The 26329-nt window shown below is 49.8% G+C and overlaps 1 protein-coding gene and 1 pseudogene across 2 annotated transcripts in view; one reads left to right on the top strand and one right to left on the bottom strand.

Annotated features, from left to right (window-relative positions):
- The window catches only part of lipf (lipase, gastric), a 79453-nt gene that overhangs the window by 40233 nt on the left and 12891 nt on the right, over positions 1-26329 (top strand). For both annotated transcript variants that reach the window (XM_072478964.1, XM_072478965.1), the window contains 4 exons: positions 1682-1880; positions 3422-3531; positions 7135-7271; positions 12433-12579. In XM_072478964.1, coding sequence (XP_072335065.1) covers positions 1682-1880; positions 3422-3531; positions 7135-7271; positions 12433-12579 — 593 coding nt within the window. The remainder of the gene's footprint in view (positions 1-1681; positions 1881-3421; positions 3532-7134; positions 7272-12432; positions 12580-26329) is intronic.
- On the bottom strand, positions 10317-10790 carry LOC140392477 (transcription initiation factor TFIID subunit 10 pseudogene; annotated as a pseudogene).

Below are 26329 nucleotides of genomic sequence, written 5' to 3' on the forward strand. Positions count from 1 at the left end.
CAGCAGTAATCTTTCAGCAGTAGGTGCAACAATGACTTGCATTTATATCGCACCTTTAACATAATAAAATACACCAAGGCAGTTCACAGAATCATTATCAAACAAAATTTGATAATGAGCTGTTAGGAGATATTAGGGCAGATTACTAGAGGTTTGGCCATTGGGTATTTAAAAAAAAAAAATTTAGAGTACCCAATTCATTTTTTCCAATTAAGGGGCAATCCAGCGTGGCCAATCCACCTAACCTGCACATCTTTGGGTTGTGGGGGCGAGACCCCGCAAACACGGGGAGAATGGGCAAGCTCCACATGGACAGTGACCCACAGCCGGAATCGAACCTGGGACCTCGGCACCATGAGGCAGCAGGGCCAATCCACTGCGCCACCGTGCTGCCCCATTGGGTATTTTTTTGAGGGTCATAAAGGAAGCAGAGAGGTTTGAGGGGGGAGTTGTAGAACCTATGGTCTTGACAACCACAGCCACCAATGCTGGAACAATGGCATTCTGGGATACGCAAAAGGTCATAATTGGAGAGGTAAAGGTATCTCAGACGGTTGTACAGGCAGGCCATGGAAGGAATTGAAAGCAAGGGTGAGAATCTTAAAATTAAGTTATTGGCAGAATGGGCCTATGTAGACCAGGTTCACTGGTGACGAAATGGGTTAATGAGATTTGACGCAAGGGAGGACATTGTTGGTAGAGTAAAGGTTGATGGATATTCACAGGACGATCTCTAAAACATTTGTATTTAGATGCGAGACCAATAGTGGAGTTTATCTTTGGGTTGAGGTCCTATTTTGTGCTGTTTGATATTAACTCTGTCGGGTGATATACATAGAGGAAGTGATGTTGACTCTGAACTGGAATGTTGTTGGTGCTAAGTTGACCATTTTCATGTGCAGAACTCGGTTTATTGTATGTCACAATATGTTTCAGCAATTAACTTTTAAAATGTTCATCTCAGTCCCTTTCCAGAATCACTATTAGAGTCATAGAATAGAATCATAGAATCCCTGCAGTGCAGAAGGAGGCCGTTTGGCCCATCAAGTCTACAATGACCCTCTGAAAGAGCACCCTACCTAGCCCCACACCGCCACCCTATCCCCATAACCCAGAAACCTTATCTAACCTTCTGGACACTCGGGGGCAATTTAGCATGGCCAATCCACACCTTTGGACTGTGGGAGGAAACCAGAGCACCTGGAGGGAACCCACGCAGACATGGGGAGAAAGTGCAAACTCCACATAGTCACCCTAGGCTGGAAATGAACCCGGGTCCTGGGCATTGAGGCAGCAGTGCTAATCACTGCCATCGTGCCACTTCTATTGCTTGCAAGCTAGAACTGTAAATACAAAGACTCGGGCATCATGTCAGTTGAAAAACAAATGCATTGCAGTTGTACATATAAGTAAGTAAAGATTGTTTACTGAAAATAATATGCCATAGTAAATGTAATTAATGGAGGTTAGATTGGAAATGCATTGCAGAACTGAACAAGAATTTGTCAGGCAAAATCGCATGCAATTAAGTGGATTAGATGCACTTAAGTCATACAGGTATCTTATAGACTCCTATTGAGTATCTCGTGCATAATGGGTACCCTTATACCTTGCCTTCGAAAGGAGCAGCATTTTATTTTTGTTTTCATTTCATGGGAAGTACTTTTGTTTGCTTCTTTAGGAGTCCGACCAGCTGTATTTCTGCAACATGGTTTACTGGCTGCAGGAAGCAACTGGGTTACAAACCTGGCAAACAACAGTTTGGGCTTTATACTGGCAGATGCTGGTTTTGATGTCTGGATTGGAAATAGCCGGGGAAATACCTGGTCCAGAAAGCACAAAACCATTCCAGCTTATAAGGAGGCGTTCTGGACATTTAGGTAACAAAAGCTTTAATATTATTATAATGCTTTGCGTATTTTGTATAATTAAAGTTCACAGTCAAAATTTCTACCAACGAAAGTTATGAGGCTTGATATACAACAGACATTTTGTGTATTAAATTTAGTTTGGATAATTTCCTCTTTAGAGCAAAATTAAACTGTGTGGTTATTTTGTTTAAACAATCCTGTCAGATGTTTAGAGGAGCTAACCAAATGAATTGACAAGTACAGCTATCTCCTCAAGACAAATCCTTTTTTTTTTTTTACTTAGTTTTATCTTTTAAGAAAGGAAGACTGACTTTGCATTTATATAATGCTGTGAATTATATTTTTACATCCATTGAATTACCTTTGAGTGTAATCACTGTCGTAATGGAGACAAACACAGCAGCCAATTTGCACAGCCAATAAGATCCATGACCAGTCGATCTGTTTTGAAGGTGCTTTGGTTGAGGGATGAATGTTTTCCAGGACGCCAGGAGAACAGTGTTCCCCGTCCAATAATGTCTTCTGATCTTTTACAATCATCTGAAGAGGCGGATAGGACCTGGGTTTAAAGTCTCATCCAATAGACTCCCTCGATACTGCACTGAAGCTGTCGGCCTAATTGTGGAATCAAATAACTGCAGTGGGACTTCACCCCGCAATTTTCTGATTTTGGAAAGGTGCTACCACTGAGCCAAGCTGGCATTCTGCAACTTACATTGCAGTACAAAAGCCTAGTATCTTGTTTAGGACTACTTTATAATCCAGTGGCATTTTTACCCAGGAAGTAATTTGCTAAAGTATTCAGATCTTATCCCTCGCCCCAACTCCTCAAGATATAAGGCTCTTGATTGCTGTGAAAATATACAATTCTTATATGATGCATTATTCTGGGTTGCAAATTTGCAGTGAGGTCCCCAAGTAATTAAAGTACAATTTGATGATCAAGGCCAGCGATGAAGTTTTACATTCACTCATTGTCTTCCCAAAACAGTTTTGTTCTCCATGTTCAGTAAAGTGATTGCACTAAAGGGATATAGAAAAAGAACAGTAATGTGGCAACATCAACTGAACCTGAAACCTGCTAATGTGATATTAAATGAGGATACATGATGCTGCTGGGAATCATATTTGCTTCCACACTTTAAATTAATATTAAAAAGATGACTGATTTTATTTGAAGAACAAAATAGCCAGCCGAATGCTGACTGGATCACAAATACATTGGGTGGAATTTACCGAGCAACCCACCGCGCGAGAGGACGTACGCCATTGTCCGACGATGGGATCTTTTGGTCCCTCCGTTGTCAACGGTTCCCGTTGAATGCACCGTTTGCTGCTGTGAAACCCGTGGCGGGGGTGCACCGTCAGTGGGACCAGAAGATCCCGCCGTTGTGAATGGCCGAAAAATCCTGCCCATGGTGACTTGGAAAAAGTTGATAGCATTAGATTTTCAGAAAAATGGACTACATTGTTTGTTTATGTGTGTGTATAATTGTTATTGTAGCTGCCTGGGCACTATTTATAATGAGCTGGGTTTCTGATATTTTCAGCTTTGATGAAATGGCCACCAAGGATTTACCAGCAGTCATAGACTTCATCCTCCAAAAAACATCACAACGACAGTTATATTATGTTGGCCATTCTCAGGGAACAACAATTGGTAAGCCGAGCACCCACAAATTAGTAAATGCATTTTGCTTGTTGTCAGTAGCATTTTTTGTGTGTTCAGTGGCATAAAACAGAGTGTGGGTTGTGGTGATGCACAATAATTCAACTCAAAAGAGAAGAAACGAGATCGGCATTCCAATGTCATAATCTCAGGCCAGAGGAAATTTGGAAATTACTGCAACATTGTTGAGTACAGAGAGATTTGCTTTACTCTGCTTCAGGAAATAGATCTTGTTCAAGTTTGCTCATTTGTATTCAGTTTGATTAGTGAATATGGTATTGTTGCAAAAGCTTTTCGCTCATTCTGGTTCCATGAACTTTGCCAACTTGGCACGTTTTATTATGTTGAAGGCACTGTATCAACCTAAGTTGTTAAAGCAGTAGACATAATTTGTAATAATTGAGGACTAACTTTGGATGGGTATTGAACCTCTTCCATTTTGATTTAATGAGGAAAAGACTCATTGATTGGGCCATTAAAATAGATGAGCCAGGGAGGAATTAGTCCCAGAGAGCTTTCAAAGTACAACCGTGTGTTTACTGGGGCCCGGCTTTTTGAAAGAGACACTTTACTTTTTTGCACGAGATTCAGATGATTGTATTGTAGAACTTCAGTGAGACTGAAGTGTTTGTCCTTGGGTTTCATAGAAAATAGGAGCAGGAGGACGCCATTCAGCCTTTCGAATCTGCTCTGCAATTCGTTATGATCGTGGCTGATCATCCAATTCAATAGCCTAATCCTGCTTTCCCCCATAGCCTTTGATCCCCTTTGCCCTAATTTCCATATCTAACTACTTCTTGAAAACATACAATGTTTTGGCCTCGACTACTTCTTGTGGTAATGGATTTCACAGGTCCACCAGTCTCTGGGTGAAGAAACTTCCCCTCATCTAAATGTTGTACACCATTTCCCCAGACTGTGACCCATGGTTCTGGACACACCATTGGGAACGTCCTTCCTTCATCTATCCTGTCTAGTCCTGTTTGAATGTTATAGATTTCTAGGAAATTCTCTCTCTTTCCCCCCCCCGCCCCCCTCATTCTTCTGAACTCCAGCGAACACAATCCTAACCGATTCAATCTCTCCTCATACGTCAGTCCCGCCATCCCAGGAATCAATCTGGTAAACCTTTGTTACATTCCCTCGAGAACAAGAACATCCTTCCTCAGATAAGGAGACCAAAACTGCACACAATATTCCAGGTGTGGCCTCACCCAAGGCCCTGTATAATTGCAGCAAGATATCCATGCTCTTGTAATCGAATCCGATTGCAGTGAAAGCCAGCATACCATTTGCCTACTTTACCACCTGCTGTACCACCATGTTTACCTTCAGTGACTGGTGTATAAGGACACCAAGGTCTCGTTGCACATTCCCCTCTCCTAATGGTCATTCAGATAATAATCTGCCTTCTGGTTTTTGCTACCTATGTGGATAACCTCGCATTTATCCAAATTATTCTGCATTTGCCATTCATTTGCCCATTCACTCAACTTGTCCAAATCACACTGAAGAATCCCTGCATCCTCCTCATGGCTCACCCTCCCATCCAACTTCGTGTCATCTGCAAATTTGGAGATATGACATTTTGTTCGATCTAAATCATTAATATATATTATGAATAGTTGGGGTCCTAAGACCAATCCCTGTGGTAACCCACTAGTCACTGGTGTCTGCCAATCAGTTTTCTGTCCATCTCAATACACTACTCCTAATCCCATGTACTTTAATTTTATATGCTAATCTCTTATGCAGGACTTTGTTAAAAACTTTCTGAGAGTCCAAATATACCACACCCACTGGCTTCCCCTTGTCAGCCGTACGAGTTACATCCTCAAAGAATTCCGGTAGATTTGTCAAGCATGATTTCCCCTTCATAAATCCATGCTGACTCTGTCCGATCCTGCCACTGTTTTCTAAGTGCTCAGCTATAAAATCTTTGAAAATGGATTCTAAAATTTTCCCCACTCCTGACATCAGGCTTTCTGGTCTACAATTCCCTGTTTTCTCTCTACCTCCCTTTTTAAATAGTGGGGTTACATTAGCTCCCCTCCAATTTCAGATTTGAAATTAGAGGGACGCTGCCTTGGTTCACAAATTATATAATTACGATTTATAAATTGGTTGATTTTTTTAATTTTTTTAATTTTTATTAATTTTTTATTTTGTTTCTTTATCAGAGTTAGAAAGGCACAGCACAGAAGTGGGTAGGAGCAAACCCCTAAACCAGCTCCTTGCCTGCTCCAAAAACCAATTCAAATTGAATCCAATTCATGGTCCCCACAAGAGAGACATACCAGATCCAGGCATTACACCTGACCTCACGCTCAATCCTAGCCAAAAGGTTGAGAAGCAATATAAATTGGTTGATACAAAACCACATGACTATCTACCTTATATCAGAGATGGAACACCTTTGGCTAAGTTCCATTCCTGGCTGGCTAATGGCATGTTCTTTTGCAATTGTTATGGAGATGAACTGCTGCATGTAATACTGCTTGCCCAATCTTTCTCCTATGTTGAAGCATGTTTTCTATTAAATCAGGGGCTGGATTCTCCCAAAATGAGGCCAAGTGTTGACGCCAGAGTAAAAACGGTGGGGTTTTACTCCTGAATTTCCTAGAAAAATGTTGAGTTAATTCAATGCCCTGCAGGGGGCTAGCAGGGACCCGGAGTAATTCATGCAGCTTTAGCTGCGGATACGGGCCCGCGCACTTCTAGTTTTTAGTCCACACATGCGCCTCCAGCGTCCGCGTGAGCGCCATGGCGGACTCGGACCGCGGAGGCAGACACACAAATTAGAGCCCCCTGATCTGACTGTGCAGATCTCCACACCGGCCACCTATAAGGCCGCTTCGGTGTCCGATTCCCCCGCCCCCACCAGGACGGCCGCGTACTTAGTTCCACGCCTTCGGGAACTCGGCCGGTCGGGAGTGGAGGATCGCTGGGCGGGCCTCTGGCATAAGGGTCCCCAGCCGCGCGGCGTACTCTGCGAACACACCGCTTTTCAGGTCCCGGAGAATTGCTGGACCGGTGGCGGACCCGATTTCAGCGTGAAATTGGATTCTCCGCGCCGCTGCCCCCCCCCCCGCGCCAAACACGATTTTGGCGCGGGGCTGTGGAGAATCCAGCCCCAAGGCTTGGTAACTGTATGGCGGGATATGAGAATCAATTCTCCAAATCACACTCTGTGTAAAGCCTTTGCCACTGTGCACATAAATTATGAAATTATGGCTGATATTAATTTTGGGGAATATTATGAATACGAAGTATATAATTGCCTATGTTTCCTGAATTGAGTTCACAATATTTAGTACTTTTTAAAGTATTTTTATAGAACCTATATGCTTAAATTTTTGAATGTCTTAGTTTACTAAAATTCTTCAATTATCTAGGCAATTTACACATTTGAATCAGCATATGTTAACTATAAATTGTACTTGATAATTTTTTTAAGAACTGTAGACTTTTTGAAATTGTAAAATGGAGCCACTCCTTGTTTTCTTTATTGCATCTAACATTTTTACTAGTTGAATGCGAATTGTAACATTTCGTTTTCAGTTCTCCCTTAACATACTGCTTTTTCTTACTCAGGTTTCATTGCCTTTTCCACAATGCCCGAGTTAGCAAAGAAGATTAAAGTCTTTATTGCCTTGGCTCCTGTTGCAACAGTTAAATATTCTATCAGTCCACTAGCTAAACTTGGGCGATTTCCAGAGTTTTTGATCAAAGTAAGTGTTATTTTTTAAATTTGTATGTATGTGTGTGTATATATGGATAAAGCTGGGGAAGAGGAATAATTTACTGCTTGATTTTCACTTTGCAATTTGTAAGAGAATGAGACTTTTTATGCCCTGGAGACCTCTTAGAAAGAAGAATTATCACTTGTCTGTAACAGGAACAGAGATGAGTAACATTATGCTAACGGCATTTCTTGCTGTTCAGTGAACAGTCAGTAGGACTTGATGTTTGTGGGTGTAAATTGTCCTTGGAACAGAGTTCATCTGAAGAGCTATTGGTTATGATAATATCTGTAAGGTAGGAAGAGTTTGGGGGCGGACTTGCAGCTGGCCAACCCAGAAACACTGGTTTTCTTTGGATCCTGCTGAATTTATTGGTAGGACCTGTTGCAGATTTTTTCAACATGTTTCCTAACTGCCACTGGTCAAATTGACAGCCTGACTGGGTGTTGAGCAAGAAAATGGCTAGGGAGTGGAGGAGAGTTAAGGCCGACAAGTGGCGGAGAAGTTGGCTGTCAAAGGGTACATTTGGAGGGGTTGTGGAGGGAGGGGGGAACGAGGGGGGGGGGGGGGGGAGTGGGTGCGTGGGGAGGGGGTAGTATGGTCTGCCAATAATGGTAGTCCCATCATTGGGTCATTAAAATGTGGCTTGGTGGGTCATGTGGAAACACTGCTCCTCCTGGCCCACAAGCAGTGTGATAAAGACAATTTGTTGAAACCAGCCCTTCTTGCCTCCCTTCAGCTTGGGAAGCCCAGCCTGCAGTTGTTGAAACTAAAAGTTAACCAAAACTCTAGCTTTTAAAATGTTTAGTGATCAACCTGCCTCCTGAGGGCAGGTTAATTTTTCAAAATTGGGTAAATTTATTGTAAGAATTAGGCATTTGTGGAATGGAGCAATCTTTCTTTGATCAAGATTGCAAATCAAAGCAAATCTGCATTTATAATGACTGAACATCTTTAAATGTAATAAGTCTCCTACTCCTAAAATGAGCAAAACCACTCACTCAACTTGTATAAAGGTTCCCTAAAACTTGCATCCTTCAGAAATACTATGGTAAAAGAGATGGAATCCAAGGTAGTTAAAAGGCAAATCAAATGGTTACCTGAACTTTTTTTTAGAAAACATTTGATGAAGGCATTTTATAAAAATAAACAATACAAATACAAATGTACACATAGTTCAGTGTGTAACACATTCCTCCATCTCCCATTGTTCCCACCTACTCTAAACACAAAATAACCTAACTCCCCCCCACTCTTACTGAATCTGCTTTAGTTTTCTTTGAGGGAATCGATAAACGGCTGCCACCTCCGGACGAACCCTAATGTTGATCCTCTCAGCATGAACTTAATTTTCTCAAGTCTGAAAAACCCAGCCATGTCACGAACCCAAACCCCTGATTTTGGGGGCTTTGAGTCCCTCCACGCTAATAAGGATCCGTCTCCGGGCTACCAAGGAGGCAAAGGCCAAAACTTCAGCTTCTCTCGCCCTCTGGACTCCCAACGCTCCCAAAACTGCCACCTCTGGACTCGGTGCCACCCTTGTTTTTAGTACCGTGGACATGACATCTGCAATACCCTGCCAGTATCCCCTAAGCTTCGAGCATGCCCAAAACATATGGATGTGGTTTGCTGGCCCTCCCGCACATCTCACACACTTGTCCTCTATCCCAAAAAACTTGCTCATCTGGGCCACCGTATGTATGTCTGGTGAATCACCTTGAATTGTATCAGGCTGGGCCTGGCACATGATGATAACGTGTTAACTCTGCTCGTCCCACAGACTCGCCTCTACCTCCCCTCCCAGCTCATCTTCCCACTTACACTTTAGCTCACCTATCTGATTTTCCTTCCACTCCATGAGTTCTTTATAGATATCCGATACATCCCCTTCTCCGTTTTAGAAACTACCTTGTCCTGTGGTGATAGAAGCGGAAAGGTCGCAACTTGCCTTCGCACAAAATCCCTTATCTGCAGATATCGAAACCCATTCCCTCCCGGCAATTCAAACTCCTGCTCCAAATCTTCTAAACATGGAAAGCTCCCATCAATAAATAGATCCCCCAGCCTCTCAATCCCTGGTTACCTGAACTTTTTAAACATTGAAGAAAACGATATGAATTGAACTCCTAAGCTTTAAAAAAAACATGAGACCAATTTAAACAAGGATTCGATCAACTAATTTTGTTTTTTTTAAATCCCAATTTTAAAGGAATTTTAAAGGTAATTATTTTGTTGGACTTGTTTTATGAGTCCCAGAAATGACCGATTAGAACAGGTTTAAATCCATACTCCCGTTCGGATCTATAATCTGAAACTGCAGTTTCAAATTTCAGTAGACTTTAGGCTATTACTTAAAATTATCATCTTTTTCTCTCATGAGCCTAACTTGTTTTCCTTTCTACATTAGTTTAGATGAGCTGGAATACCTGACGTTACAGGAGAAAAGCAGAAGCTTGCCCAGAAATACAAGTAAAGGTTTCCCTTAAAAAAAAATTGACCACACATTTTTTTTAAACAAGACCAGATTTACAAGTAAACACTTTTGAAATGCACCATGGGAAAACATGCAACTCCATTTGAAAATAATATGGCTATACTCTTACTGGTTGCTAATACTAGTTTGCTACATTTGGAAAAACTATTCTACAGAACATTTCCTACTGTCCATTATATACCAGGGTATTAATTTAAGCTCCAACTGATCCTGACTCGGTTTACAGAAATGAAATAATACCTTCAAAACACATTGTATACAGATCCAAAAATTATTTCAACCCTACCATCACAAGTAACAATTCAAAAAGAAATGGGAGAATCATTGAAAAATAATGGAGCCCTCCAAACGATGGACAAATGTTGGACGTAGATTCAAAACCATTTTCGAACTTGTCAAATTGGAAAACTCAACCTGTGGCATATTTCTTTTTCACCACTGTATTTCGTGAAAGACATTTGGAGCTGACAATGTACAGCATTTGTTGGATGTTATGAATTAGTCACTAGTTAGCTGATGATGAAGATGTTTCCAGGTCTTTATATAAAGTAATGAGGTTTCTGCACGTTTATACCATATTCAGTGAGAGCAGGAATTAAATCTTCCATGGTGAGGGTTTGTTTTTGTTATTGCTTTTGTTTTTGGAGCTTCCTGATGCAGTTCCCTTCATTTTGCAATGCTGCAAGGCATCATTTGCAATATATGAGATGAATGTTTGCAGCCAAGGATATTAAACTAATTGAGGATCAGAAGCCTCAAAGCCTGCTCGATTCAGGTCCCTGTCACAGCATCTGATATTGTTGGTGTATAATCCTCTAATTGCACAAGGAAGTCTGCTAGTGGTGTCGTTGATATAACAGGTTTGATATCGCCATTGGCAATCCCTTGAGGAACATAAACACCATTTGAAATGCAGAGGCAGCAGCAGTTGGAATGTTCCTGGATGCGCTGCTCGCAGTCGTGGCCCCGGAGCCCCCGGCCGCCAGGCTGAGCTGCAGCTTCTCTGAGTTCATGACGAGCGAGACCTGGAACCAATTCCTGTCATAGCACCGGCTTCACCTTCAGCCACAGCACGCCATGTCCATCTCTCAGCCGAGGGCAGGTTAGTTGACAACCTCCCCCAATGTCCTTCCATTAAAACCAGAAAGAGTTGGACTCTGGTGAGGTTGTCAATTTTTACATTTAGGTATGGGCGGCATGGTGGTTAACACTGCTGCCTCACAGCACCAGGGACCCTTGGTTCGGTTCCAACCACAGGTGACTGCCTATATAGTTTGCACTTTCTCCCCATGTCTGCGAAGGTTTCCTTCGGGTGCTCCGGTTTACTCCCACAGCCCAAAGATGTGCTGGTTAGGTGAATTGGACATTCTAATATTGTCCAAAACGTTAGATGGGGTTACGGGGATGGGAGCGGGGTAATTGGGCCTTGGTAGGGTGCTAGGCCGGTACAGACTCGATGGGCGGAATGGCCTCCTTCTGCACTGTAGGAATTTTATGGCTCTGAACCTCCCTCCACTATTTATAACTATGTCTTTAATGGATACTCAGGTTTTCATTACTTCCTCAAATGCTCCTTATGGGATTGCTGTCCAGCTGAATATTTTTTTGAAAATTGGTAACCAAAGACATCATTAAATAAATAAGTGTATAATTTATTATTTCACATAGCAGTGCTTTATGAACCTTTTTGGTTGGAGGACCCTTTTTGAAATGAACTCCCGATCATGTGCTCCCATCAAAATTATAATACTGTATAAAACTCATAACAGGAATGTGCTTGAGTTAGAGTTATATAGAGATATTAAGGCACAGAAGGAGACCATTTGGTGCATTGAGTACATGTTGCCGCTCTGTCGATCAATCCAATCAGTCGCATTCTCCCGCTTTATTTCTCTCGTCATGCAAGGTTATTAAGTGTTCATCCAACTTTCTATTGAAATAATTGGTTGTTTCCACTTCCACCATCTTGTAGAATTCCAGGACATTATCACTTGGTGTACATAAAATAATTTTCTTGTACCCCCTCTCTCCAGCCCAGTATCACTTGCCCAAAATCATAAATCTTTGTAATTTCATTCTTGTACGATTAACTTTTCTTTGTCTCCCCATCTAAACCTATATCCAACCTGATCCTGTAGCTGAAGTCCTTTGAATCATTCTGGTAAATCTCCTCTCTCATGAACCTTTGAATCCTTTTTTGAAGTGTAATGACCAGAGTTGGACACCATGCTCGAGTTGTGACCTAATGAGAAATTCATAACGATGCAGCATAACTTCTCTGCTTTTCCACTCAACTGCCTCTAGTTATGGAGCCGCAGATCCCATATGCTTTGTTAATAACTCTTATCAATATGACCTGCTATCTTTGAAGATATATGCACAAGAACCTCCAGGATTGTTTTATTAATGCTTTTAAGAAAACACATATTTACTTAATGATATTTACCTGTGGTGCACTCTTGGTGAGACAGCCATCCCATTCAACTGTCAGAATGACTGCAGGGGAACAGGATGCCTACCCCACCCCCAACCATCGGAAATTTCCAACACCCCTCCCCATGATTGATTACATTATCCTGCACTTATTAGACACATTTATTTATATGATTAATTTTCTTAACTTCTAATTTATTTATATTCTTTTGTGATCTTTAGGGTTTGTTTGGAAATAAGGAGTTCCTTCCACAAGATAGCGAAATAACCTGGCTTGCTACACACATATGCAATCGAGTTTTGATTGAAGAGCTCTGTGGCAATATTTACTTCATAATAAGTGGATTCAATGAGAAGAACCTCAACATGGTAAGCACTACAGTAATTTGAAAGATAAGAAAGGTTGGAAACAATGTACAGGATCTGCATATCAAAAAACCTCCTTCAGTTCATCCAGACTGGATTTTTCTGTGAATATAATGATTGTTGCTCTGTGGCTAAACATCTTGGTGTTTGTAGGTGGTCAGTTTTTACATGGGCTGTGATGTAAATTGCTCAAAGCGTATCTAGGAATGATTCAAACTCCTGCCAGTAGTAGCAGAGAGGCTTGAATTTCACTTGACCATGGAGCTGTTTGTCATTTGATTCAGAGGATGGTGCTCTAGGACCTGGTTGACATTATCACACTCAATTCAAAAGCATTAAATATCCCACATTAAAATCCATATACAAGTATAATAAATTTTAAATCATCAGTAATTTTAAGATTGTTAAATAATTTAAATAACTCCAGATGGAGCATAATGTGGGCAATGCGGACATGCCCTCTTTGACAGGATGAATTGAAAAGCAGTGTATTATGTAAATGGCGTGACATTGCAGAACTCTGCTGTACAAGAGGGATCTGGTTGTCCTGATACATGAATCATGAAAAGTTAGTAGGCACGTACAGCAAATGAGTAGGAAGACCAATGGAATGTTGTCATTTATTGCAAGGGAAATGAAATATAAAAGTGGGAAAGTTTTGTAGGGCATTGATGAGACCCCACCTGGAGGACTATGCACAGTTTTGGTTGCCTTACTTAAGAAAGGATATAATTTTATCAGAAAGCGGTTCAGAGAATCATAGAATTTACATGCCTCCATCCTTTCCCAGTAACCCCATCTCACCTTTTGGATACTAAGGGACAATTTAGCATGGCCAATCCACCTAACCTGCACATCTTTGGACTTCACTTTGGAAGTCCACTTGACTGATTTCTAGATTAAAGGGATTATTCTATGTGGGAAGATTGGACAGGTTGGACCTGTATCTGTTAGAGCTCAGAAGAATGAGCGGTGGTCTTATTGAAGCATTTAAAATCCTTAGGGAACTTGGCGGCATGAATGCTGAGAGTTTGCTTCCCTTGTGGGAGAGACTAGAATGAGAGGACACGGTTTAAAAATAAAGGGGTGTCTCCCATTTAAGACCAAGATGAAGAACATTTTTTTCTCTCGAGGGAAGTTGTCTGTGGCATTCTCGGCTCCAGAAAGCAGTGGAGGCAGGGTCATTGCATATTTTTAAGACTGAGTTAGGTGGGATTTTTGATTAACAAGGGGGTCAATGGCTGTAGGAAAGTAGAGTTGAGGTCACAATCATAATCTTTGCAAGTGGCAGAGCAGACATGGGATCCGAATGGCCTACTCCTCCTAATTTGTATGTTCGTAATTAACTCCATTAATTACAGTTTCTTCTCACTGTCTAAGGAAGAGATCGGGAGCAGGAAAGAAAGATAAAAGGCATTTGAGAAAAAAAATGGTTGTTGCTAAAAAAAATACATGGGGAGAGGTGGAACGTTATTGTAGCCAAAAATGTATCTATCTATATTATTCATTGCTTCAAGCTTATTTTAATAATTAAAAAAAAAACATTTTGATACAATACGCCTTTATTCCCCCCCCCCCCCCAGTTTGCTGGTCTTGTTCTGCATTACAAGCTAGCTGTCTTAGCCCACTGTGCTAAACCAGCCCCACCGTGATAGAGATAGGAGTGAGATGACAAGTCCTTAGGGGTGTGGTATTAGTTGAAGGTGTGGTGGTCTCAACATCAATGAGACAAATGCTGTTTTGTGACCTTGACTTATCTATGACTCACCACTTTGTCTGGTTCCCATTCCCACTTTTGATTTCTCCATTTTTGTTCTGCTATACTGAACAGCTCAATGCAAATCAAGGGATAGTATATATATATATTTTCGGGGTGATTTGTGGCTCTGCCCTGAACAAACACTTTAAGAACTCAGACACTATCTATCCAGCAAGAGGTTCTGATGATATGGAAACTCATATTAAAGACACTCAATGTCCCGGCCTCCACCGCCCTCTGTGGCAATAAATTCCACAGACCCACCACTCTCTGGCTGAAGAAATTTCTCCTCATCTCTGTTCTAAAGTGACTCTTTTATTCTAAGGCTGTGCCCCCGGGTCCTAGTCTCCCCTGCTAATGGAAACAACTTCCCTACGTCCACCCTATCTAAGCCATTCATTATCTTGTAAGTTTCTATTAGATCTCCCCTCAACCTCCTAAACTCCAATGAATATAATCCCAGGATCCTCAGACGTTCATCGTATGTTAGGCCTACCATTCCTGGGATCATCCGTGCGAATCTCTGTTGGACCCACTCCAGTGCCAGTATGTCCTTCCTGAGGTGTGGGGCCCAAAATTGCTCACAGTATTCTAAATGGGGCCTAACTAATGCTTTATAAAGCTTCAGAAGTACATCCCTGCTTTTATATTCCAATCCTCTTGAGATGAATGACAACATTGCATTTGCTTTCTTAATTACGGACTCAACCTGCAAGTTTACCTATCGAGAATCCTGGACTAGGACTCCCAAGTCCCTTTGCACTTCAGCATTATGAATTTTGGCACCGTTTAGAAAATAGTCCATGCCTCTATTCTTTTTTCCAAAGTGCAAGACCTCGCACTTGCCCACATTGAATTTCATCAGCCATTTCTTGGACCACTCTCCTGAACTGTCTAAATCTTTCTGCAGCCTCCCCACCTCCTCCATACTACCTGCCCCTCCACCTATCTTTGTATCATCGGCAAACTTAGCCAGAATGCCCCCAGTCCCGTCATCTAGATCGTTAATATATAAAGAGAACAGCTGTGGACCCAACACTGAACCCTGCGGGACACCACTCGCCACTGGTTGCCATTCCGAAAAAGAACCTTTTATCCCAACTCTCTGCCTTCTGCCTGACAGCCAATCGTCAATCCATGTTAGTACCTAGCCTCGAATACCATGGGCCCTTATTTTACTCAGCAGTCTCCCGTGAGGCACCTTATCAAAGGCTTTTTGGAAGTCAAGATAGTCTCTGAGCTCTTTGTTGTCCCGCTGCCCTCGCTGATCTTCACCCTTCAGACTGAGCTCTCGTCTTTACTCTCTTCACTCTTTGTCGCTCTGCTACTCTCTCTGATTCTCACCTCAGACTGAGCTCTTGCCCTTCCCTCTGTGCTCTTTGTCGTCCCACTGCTCTTGCTGATTGTCCTCTCTCAGATTGAGCTCGCTCTTCACTCTTTGTCGTCCCACTGTCCCTGCTGATTCTCACCTCTCTGATCTCGCCTTCCCACACCGCTCTTTGTTGTCCCACTTCTCTCGCTGATTCTCGTCTCGCCTTCCCTCTCTGCGCTCTTTGTCGCACCGCTGCTCTCAATAATTCTACCTATTTTAAAATATATATTTTTATTGGTTTTGCATTTATTTGAAACAACGTTGTCAGGAAAAAAAAATCAAAAGAGAAGAAATAAACAGGCATGGATTCATAGGGAACATGTATACAGATACGAGGCATATTAACATTGGGCTCCCAGTAGTTTGTTACCACAACTGTACTGTTTAACTATCTACATGTTGCCCCATGGTATTAAAACATACATGGGCGTGTTTGAGGCCACCAAGGCACACGCTATGGCCGTATTCCTGGTACCCTTCGGTTCCTCTGCCCTACTTCCCTTGTACATTGAGTGGTGTCTCCCATCACTACTTTTCCAATCTCGTCCCCCCCCTTCCTCGAACATGTGTTGCTCCCATGTGTTGCGGAGGCTGTCTTCCGATCCTCTGGCGAATTTTATCTTTTCCAATTTGCGGAATTCTGGTCAGACAGCCAGTCTGCGGCCTTGGTGGCGCAGTTGATCTCTAGCCGATAGGAGTCTCCTGCGGACGATCAGGGAGGCAAAGGCTAGGGCGCCTGCCCCTCTCCCTGTAAAGAGTTCTGGTTGTTCCAATACCCTGAAGACCGCCACTAATGGACTCAGCTCCATCCTCACACCCACAACCTTTGACATAGCCTTGAAAAAGGCAGTTCAGTACCCAACAACTCTGCGACAGGACCAGAACTTGAGTGTGGTTGGCTGGGCCTCCCTGGCGCCATTCACATTTGTCTTCCACCTGTGGGAAAAACCGCTGATGTATGTTCTGGTCAAGTTTAGTTGCGTTAGGCTCAGCCCTGTGCATGAGGAGCTGGAGTTCACCCTATGCAGTGCTTTGATCCAAAGTCCTCCCCTATCTCCATGCCCAGCTCCTCCCACTTTTCCAATGTCTCATCCGGCAGGGCCCTTACCATGTCTAACAGTTGCCCGTACATGTCAGTGCAGCTACCATCCCCTCGTTCGTCCGATGTTAGAAGTCTGTCCATTAGGATATGACCGAGTAGCTGGGGGAGCGTTGGGGTCTCCTTGCGGAGGAAGTTCCTTAATTGCATGTACTGGAGCTCATTCATCGGGAGCTGGAAAATGTCCATTAGTTCCCCCAGGTTCACTACTCTGCCATCTACATATAGATCCCCAACCTCAGTACCCTTTGTCTTGTCTCCACCTTTTAAAGGGAGCGTCCATGGTTGCAGGGTTGTATTTATGGCTTTTGTAGATAGGGGCCATAGTGTATATTGCACCCAGATTGAAATGATGCCTGAGTTGATTCTACATCCTCAGCGTGGCCACCACCACCGGGCTTCTTGAGTAGTTGGTTGGGGGGGAAATGTCAATGGGGCCGTGGCAAGTGCTCGGAGGGAAGTCCACGTGTAGGAGGTTTCCTCTGTTCTCTCCAATTCCACATCCAGTTCTTTGATCCATCGCAGGTTAGGCGGATTGGCCACAATAAACCTCCCCTTAATTGGAAAAAAAGAATTGGGTACTCTAAATTTATTTTTTTTAAAGTAGAAATCCATCGGAATCCATCTGGACCCGGAGCTTTCCCCGACTCATGGAGTTGATGCTCTCCATGACTTCCCCCAGTTCTAGTGGTGCTTCCAGTTTCTGCCTTTTTTCCTGGTATGTCCAGCCTGTTGAGAAACCATTTCATCTTCCATTTCCCCTCTGGGGGATTGGAGGTGTACAGCTCCCGGTAGAAAGTCGCAAAGGCCTCATTGATCTTCTGACACTGTGACTAGCTTCCCTTCCCTGTGCTATCTCCCTCGTGGCTGCCTGCTTTCTCAACTCCATAAAGAGTTCCTTTGCCATCGCCGATTGTTTCCCTGATCTGGGGCTGGATTTGTTCTTTGTCGGGTCCTGTGCACAGTTGAAGTCTCCCCCCAATGAGTTGATGGGAGTCTCCCCCCCCCCCCCCCCCCCCCCCCCCCCCCCTCCCCCCCAAATGAGTTGATGGGAGTCTAGGTCTGGGACCTCCGCCATGATTTTTTTAATGAAGTCTGCGATGTCCCAGTTAGGGGCGTATTTACAAGTATCACCGATGCTCCTTCCAGGAACCGCTAACCCTTACGTACTGTACCCCCGGGTCTGTCTCTGTGTTTGTCATCTGAAGGTCGTCCTTTTGCTGAACGGTATGGCCAACCCCCTCACCCTCGTACCGTAGCAAGCTTGGTATGTCTGTCCTATCAGCTCTTCCTTACCCTCAGTCGCTCCTAATCCCTCAGGTGTGTCCCTTGAGGAAAGACTGTGTCGGCCCTCGGGCTTTTTAGATGGGTGAAGACTCTGGATCTTTTCACCCGGCCTTGGGAGTCCCCTGACGTTCCAGCTGACTATTCTGGTGAGGGATTCTGTCTCCCCCCTCCTGTGGGGTCAGCCATGCTTACTACCAGGTCATGGCCCTGCAAGCCGGGATTTACCTTTGTTTGTGGCCACCGTTGCCGTCTTTGTTGCAGCCATCTCCATGAACGACCTATTACGAACAGCGTTCTATCCCATCCCCCCCTTCTGGAGCTGTGCCCCTTCTGCCAGGCGCTCCCTCCCTTTCAGGAGCTGTGCTGCGGGCCCCTCCCACTATCTTATTCCCATATACTAGCATACTCGCCAGCATGTTGGCTCCAGTTCTTCTTGCACTCAGCCTCTTTCACCCCCCCCCCCCCCCCCCCATCTCGTTTCATTGTACCTCTGCCTTTGTTCTCTCCTCCCCCGATTGTGTAAGCATTCAGAACCAAAATAAAGTTTCATTTATGAGTTCTTGATTGTCCATTATTGCCGTCTTCCCAACCCGTTTTTCCAAATGAACTCATTTCCATCCGCCGGCATGTTAAAATAATGTTCTTTGTTGTCGTAGGGAACAACTTGCCAAACCACACCTTTGTTTTTAAATAAAGCCACTTTTGCCCCATTAAACTCTGCCCAGTGCTTGGCCAGGTCGGCTCCAATGTTCTAGTACATGCAGATTGTATGTCCCTCCCATCTGCATGACTGCGCGCTCCTCGCCCAGTTCAGCACCTGCTCATTGTCCTGAAGCTTATGAGTTTCGTTGTTATCGCTCGCAGTGGTTCTCTTGATTTGGGCATTCACTGGAGCGACCTGTGAGCCTGGTTCATCTCTGGGGGTTTGGCGAAGCCCTCCCCTCCGACCAGCTTCTCGAGCATCCTCATGACATGCTCTGTCGGTTTTCTGCCGTCTGTGCCTTCAGGTAGCCTGTCAATTCTCAGGGTCTGGTGCCAGGACCAGGGGCGTCATTCTCCGACCCCCCACCGGGTCGGAGAATGGCCGTTGGCCGCCGTGAATCCCGCCTCGCCGAAGTCTCCGAAGGGAGAAAAGTCGGCGGGGCGTTAATGGCGCCGCTTGCCGCGGAGAATGTCACGGGTCTGCGCAAGGCAGCCGATTTTCGGCCTGCCGATATTCTCCCTTCCGGATGGGCCGAAGTCCCGTCGACGTGAACGGTCATCAAACCTCCTTTTCATCGGCGTGACCCGGTGCTCCAGGCTCACGCCGACCAGCGAGGAGGTGAGTGACGGCCTGGGGGGTTGGCTCTGGGCAGGAAATGGCGTGGCCGCAGACTGATTGCGTGAGGAGAGGTGTGTCTCGGCTTGTGTGTGTGTGTGCGCGGCGGGGGGGGTTAGAGTAGGCTGGGCTCCGGGGGAGTGCCGGGAGGGGGACCGTGCTGGGGTGGAGGTTGGGGGTTGGAGGGGGTCCGTGCTGGGGTGGAGGTTGGGGGTTGGAGGGGGTCCGTGCCGGGGTGGAGGTTGGGGGGGTGTCCGTGCTGGGGTGGAGGTTGGGGAGGGGATCCGTGCTGGGGTGGAGGTTGGGGGTTGGAGGGGGTCCGTGCTGGGGTGGAGGTTGGGGAGGGGGTCCGTGCTGGGGTGGAGGTTGGGGAGGGGGTCCGTGCCGGGGTGGAGTTTGGGGGGGGGTCCGCGCCGGGGTGGAGGTTGGGGAGGGGGTCCATGCCGGGGTGGAGGTTGGGGAGGGGGTCCGTGCCGGGGTGGATGTTGGGGAGGGGGTCCGTGCCGGGGTGGAGGTTGGGGGGGGGGTCCGTGCTGGGGTGGAGGTTGGGGGTTGGAGGGGGTCTGTGCTGGGGTGGAGGTTGGGGGATGGAGGGGGTCCGTGCCGGGGTGGAGGTTGGGGGGGGGGGGTCCGTGCTGGGGTGGAGGTTGGGGAGGGGGTCCGTGCTGGGGTGGAGGTTGGGGGTTGGAGGGGGTCCGTGCCGGGGTGGAGGTTGGGGAGGGGGTCCGTGTCGGGGTGGAGGTTGGGGAGGGGGTCCGTGCCGGGGTGGAGGTTGGGGGGGGGGTCCGTGCTGGGGTGGAGGTTGGGGAGGGGGTCCGTGCTGGGGTGGAGGTTGGGGGTTGGAGGGGGTCCGTGCCGGGGTGGAGGTTGGGGAGGGGGTCCGTGCTGGGGTGGAGGTTGGGGAGGGGGTCCGTGCCGGGGTGGAGGTTGGGGGGGGGTCCGTGCCGGGGTGGAGGTTGGGGAGGGGGTCCGTGCCGGGGTGGAGGTTGGGGAGGGGGTCCGTGCCGGGGTGGAGGTTGGGGAGGGGGTCCGTGCCGGGGTGGAGGTTGGGGAGGGGGTCCGTGCCGGGGTGGAGGTTGGGGAGGGGGTCCGTGCCGGGGTGGAGGTTGGGGGGGGGGTCCGTGCTGGGGTGGAGGTTGGGGAGGGGGTCCGTGCTGGATTGGGGGTTGGAGGGGGTCCGTGCCGGGGTGGAGGTTGCCGGGGGGGGGGTCCGTGCTGGGGTGGAGGTTGGGGAGGGGGTCCGTGCTGGGGTGGAGGTTGGGGGTTGGAGGGGGTCCGAGCTGGGGTGGAGGTTGGGGAGGGGGTCCGTGCTGGGGTGGAGGTTGGGGAGGGGGTCCGTGCCGGGGTGGAGGTTGGGGGGGGGGTCCGTGCTGGGGTGGAGGTTGGGGAGGGGGTCCGTGCCGGGGTGGAGGTTGGGGAGGGGGTCCGTGCCGGGGTGGAGGTTGGGGAGGGGGTCCGTGCCGGGGTGGAGGTTGGGGGGGGGGTCCGTGCTGGGGTGGAGGTTGGGGAGGGGGTCCGTGCTGGGGTGGAGATTGGGGGTTGTAGGGGGTCCGTGCTGGGGTGGAGGTTGGGGAGGGTGCCGAGGAGGGTGATGGGAGGGCAAATGAGTTGGTCCACCTGGCCAGGTGCCAGCCTCCAACACTTGGACCCATGCGGTCCATGCCACCTGGCTGGGGGGAGGAGGGGATATGGGCAATGATGACATGTCGTCATTCCCCTCCCCCCACCAGGCCGTCATGTTTTCAGACCATCCAGCGATGTTGGCCGCCGTGGTGGCAGCCGCTCATGTCTATGTTGCCCTGGATGAGGAGGAGGAGGAGGAGGAGGAGCGTGCCAAAGAGGCGGCGCAGGCTGCCGCAGAGGGGCAGGCGGCAGCCGCCCAGGCTGGAGGGACACCTGACCGACAGGACGAGGAGGGGGAGGAGGACGTCGCGGCCCCACGGCAACGGAGGCACCCGAGGGCGCCCCGTGTGTACCGGCCCCGGCAGTCATACCAGGACCTCACGGACCGGGAATGCAGGAGGAGACTCCGGGTGAGCCGGGAAACCGTGGCACACATCTGCCACCTGCTGGCACACCTGTCACCGCGTGGCACTGGCGGGGGACACCCTCTCCCCGTGTCCGTCAAGGTTACGGTGGCCCTGAACTTTTATGCAACGGGGTCATTCCAGGCACCGAGTGGGAACCTGTCCGGCATATCGCAGACATCGGTGCACCGGTGCATCCGGGCAGTGACAGATGCCCTTTATGCCATGGCGCACCGCTACATCCGCTTCCCTGTGGACCGGGCCAGCCAAGATGCCCGGGCCGTGGGCTTCTCTGCCGTTGCCGGGTTCCCCATGGTCCAGGGCGCAATCGATGGGATGCACGTCGCCGTGCGGCCACCTGCAGATAACAGGGCCGTGTTCACTAATAGTTAGGGGACCTATTCGATGAACGTACAGGTGGTCTGCGACCACCGCATGATGATCCTGCACGTCTGCGCCCGTCACCCAGGCAGTGTACACGACTCATTCGTGTTGTCGCGGTCATCCATCCCCGGCATGTACGAGGGACGCCATCCCCGGCTGAGGGGCTGGTTGCTGGGCGACAGGGGCTACCCATTGCGATCGTGGCTAATGACGCCTATACGGAGGCCACGCAATGAGGCGGAGAACCGCTACAATGATGCCCGTGTAGCGACAAGGGGAGTGATAGAGAGGTGCTTTGGCGTGCTGAAGATGCGTTTCAGGTGCCTGGACCTCTCTGGGGGCGCCCTCCAGTATCGGTCAGATAGGGTCGGCCGCATCATTGTGGTGTGCTGCGTCCTGCACAACATAGCCCAGCAGAGGGGCGATGTGCCGCAGGCAGAGGAGGGCGGAGTGGAGGAGCAGCAGGAAGAGGCACAGTCCTCCCCAGATGAGGGGGATGGGGGCAATGGTCAGGGCAGACGGGGTAGACACAGGCGGGTGGCTGTCCACCGTTACCGGCTGGCCCAGCGGGCACGGGACAGACTGATAGCCGCCCGCTTCACTGACTAGATGGGCGTGGGAATCGGGTAGTATGGCCACAGACCGCACACCATGGCAACAGCCGACCACCCACACCCCCCACCCATCCACCCACCCAGCACCCTCACCCCCCTCCCCAACCTCACACACCCCACCCGCATGCACACCACCCCCCCCCCAATTGCCGATCCACCGGCGGCACAACGGGCCGGGCTCACCCAGTTGCGGGTGGACGCGTGTCTATCGCAGGCCATGGAGGATGATGACAACCCGCCCTGCGATGAGCTCCTGGCTCTACATCGTTGGACTATGTCTGACCCATGGCCACAGTACCACCATCCACCCGGACCATCCCTGCATGCGGCTGTGACACTGCAGCGCACGGTCCCGTCCTCTGCCCGGGGGATGTTGATGGCGGCCCAGGGGGAAGGGGGCAGACTCACCTGGGGCTGAGGTAAGACCACCCCTCACACACACACTTGCGCTCAACGTACATGACACGCCCGCACACTTTGGACAGAGCACAAAGGCAGCTTCGGTAGGTGTAACATTGACTTTAATAACCAAAGGAGTTCATGCACGTGCCCTAGCCCCTAAAACTCATCTGTGCCCTGCACCCATGCCAACTTACTCAGTGTCTAATTGTTTGGCCTTACGGGCCCTTTGACTACGTCTACGTGGTTCCCCAGACGGTACAGCAGAACTGGAGGTGGACTCCTGTGATTCCTGCCCTCTGACACTGGATCCCTTTGGCGGCCGTTTCCTGGGGCGTCCTGGCCTAGATGGGCCAGGCTGCGGCCCAGGCGACTGGGATGGCGAGCTGCCAGCCTGTCCTGCCCGTTGCCCACCCGATGCACCTGGGACGGAAGGGGGGGAGTCCGAGGTGTCGCGGTGTACCGGGACCTCCCCTACAGAGGGAGCCGGGACGGACCACACCACCTCCTCCTCCCTCGGGGTGCCCGATGGCCCCCAGGCCTCTACATGGGTGGGGGATGCGAACGGACTGGCCATCCGACGCCCCCCGACATCTGGCGCTGCCAGTCCTGGAGGCCCGTGCTGGTATCGACAGGGGTCTGCAGGTTTGCAGCCATGGAGCCCAGGGTGTTGTCAAACCCTGTCTGTGACAGTGCGACGCCGGCTCGCACATGGCCACTGGCGCCGATGCCCTCAGCGATGGCCTGCTGAGACTGGGCCATGGCCTGCAGAGACTGGGCCATGGCCTGCTGAGACTGGGCCATGGCCTGCAGAGACTGGGCCATGGCCTGCAGAGACTGGGCCATGGCCTGCTGAGACTGGGCCATGGCCTGCTGAGACTGGGCTATGGCGTTGAGCGCCTCTGCCATCTGGCGCTGGCACTGGCTCATGGCCTCCTGTGAGAGGGCAGCCATTTCCTGGGCCACAGACGCCGCCTGCACGGAAGGCCCCAGGCCTCGCAAACCGTTCCCCATGTCTGACACCGTCGCACCCATTGCCTCCACCGCGGACGCCACCCGTGCGGTGTCAGCCTGGGTGGCACGCATGACCGGGACCACTCCCAGCTCCTGGACGCGGGTGGACTCCTCCACCTGCGACCGCAGCCGCCGCAAGCCACCCGTCACCCTATTCGCTCGTCTCCGTGTCGGTGGTTGCATCGGACCTATGTGTGGGTGTGGTAACTGCAGGAACCCGGGATCCATCTGGGCGGCAGATGTTCGCTTGGCCTGGGCTGCCCTCTGACCGCCCGGTCCCTCTACTGCTCCTACCTCCACCTGCTGTACCGGGACGGCTGTGTTGTGCGCACCAGTGAGTGTACCAGACGCCTCATCACTAAAGGGCCCAACCGTGGTGAGTGTTTCTGCGATGGTGGAGGGTGTTGGTGACAGCAGTGGCGTTGTGTCGTGCTCTTCGTCCCACTCTGACTCCATGGCACTTTGGGGTGGGGGTTCGTCTCCACCCATCCACTCTGAGTCACTGTCCGGTATTTCGTCTTCCCGGGTAGGGGTGTCCTGGGTAGTGCTGTCCCGGGTAGTGCTGTCCCGGGTAGTGCTGTCCCGGGTAGTGCTGTCCCGGGTAGTGCTGTCCCGGGTAGTGCTGTCCCGGGTAGTGCTGTCCCGGGTAGTGCTGTCCCGGGTAGTGCTGTCCCGGGTAGTGCTGTCCCGGGTAGGGGTGTCCCGGGTAGGGGTGTCCCGGGTAGGGGTGTCCCGGGTAGGGGTGTCCCGGGTAGGGGTGTCCCGGGTAGGGGTGTCCCGGGTAGGGGTGTCCCGGGTAGGGGTGTCCCGGGTAGGGCTGTCCCGGGTAGGGGTGTCCCGGGTAGTGGTGTCCCGGGTAGGGGTGTCCCGGATAGTGATGTCCTGGGTAGTGGTGTCCTGGCTCGGATGTGACGGGGGCCTGTGGCTGCCCCCCTCATCGCTGGGTGGTCGCTCCCGCACGTGACGGGGGTGTCGTCTCCCTGTTGCTCCAGGTCTCTCCGTCTCCCATGGTGTGCGAGGGGCATCCTGCGGGCATCGCATGCTGGAGGTTCCGGGTCTCTCCGTCTCCCGTGGTCTCCGAGGGGCATCCTGCGGGCGTCGCATGCTGGAGGGTCCGGGTCTCTCCGTCTCCCGTGGTCTCCGAGGGGCATCCTGCGGGTGTCGCATGCTGGTGGGTCCGGGTCTCTCCGTCTCCCGTGGTCTCCGAGTGGCATCCTGCGGGCGTCGCATGCTGGAGGGTCCGGGTCTCTCCGTCTCCCGTGGTCACCGAGGGGCATCCTGCGGGCGTCGCATGCTGGAGGGTGCGGGTCTCTCCGTCTCCTGTGGTCTCCGAGGGGCTTCCTGCGGGCGGTGTGCATCTGCGGGGATGGGTGCCTGGACGTTTGGTCCTGCGATACACAATGAAGCATGCATGGTTAGACATCAGGCAGTGATCAGGTGATACGGGGGAGGGGGATATAGGGGAGGGGGGATATGGGGACGGGCTGTTGGTGGCTCACTTGCTCGTGGGCCCCCGACCTCTGCATCAGCAACCTCCCGGTCCTCAGGTCCGCCAGCCAGTTCCAGGGCCCTTTCCTCGTGTACGGTCAGTGGCCTCTCATCAGCGGGCCCTCCTCCAGTCCTCACATGCTCCCTATTGTTGTGTGCGCGCTCCTCCTGTGGGGGGGGGGGGGGGGGGGGTGGCAGGGGTAAAAGGCAACAGTGTTAGGCAGGTATATGAATGCACGCCATCGGTTGTGCGTGCATTGCAGAGGTTAAGGTTAGGGCTGGATTCACTGGGGGAGGGGGGGATATGGGGGAGGGGGGGATATGGGGGAGGGGGGGATATGGGGGAGGCTCACCCTGCCTGCTCTGACGAGGTTGTTCACCTTCATGTGGCACTGGGTGCCTGTCCGTGGTGTCAGGGCCACAGCGGTGACGGCCTCTGCCACTTCCCTCCACAGACGCCGGCTGTGGCGTGGGGCAATTCTGCGGCCGTGCCCGGGATACAGGGCGTCCCTCTTCTGCTCCACCGCATCCAGGAGCGCTTCCACATCGCGTGACTCGAACCTTGGGGCTGAGCGACGGCCAGCCATCCAGTCGGGTGTTGCGGTCGGGTGTTCCGGTCGGTTGGGGGGGGCTGCGCGGCCTTATGAGCCGTCACGCCGTGCAGCGCGTATGACGCTGCACGGCGTGAACCACTGCGCAAGCGCGGATCCCGTTACGTCGCTGCTAGCCCATTTCGGGCCGGAGACTATCGTCCCATTTTTATGACGTGACGCAAGTGGGATTTGCGCCGTTTTTTGCGCCGATCGGCGGACTTTCCGCCGATAACGGAGAATTTCGCCCCTGTTCTCCTGATCATCAACCTTTTCCTTGATCGCTCTCTGGGATGCTATTAACCTTGCCACCTTAGCCTTGAGCAAGGCGATCCGTTTGCTCTGGTTGCTTTCTCCAGGTCCCCCACTGTCACTTCCTGGGTCTCCAGTCTCCTCTCCGAT

The sequence above is a fragment of the Scyliorhinus torazame genome, chromosome 16, assembly GCF_047496885.1.
Source record: "Scyliorhinus torazame isolate Kashiwa2021f chromosome 16, sScyTor2.1, whole genome shotgun sequence".
Classification (NCBI taxonomy): domain Eukaryota; kingdom Metazoa; phylum Chordata; class Chondrichthyes; order Carcharhiniformes; family Scyliorhinidae; genus Scyliorhinus; species Scyliorhinus torazame.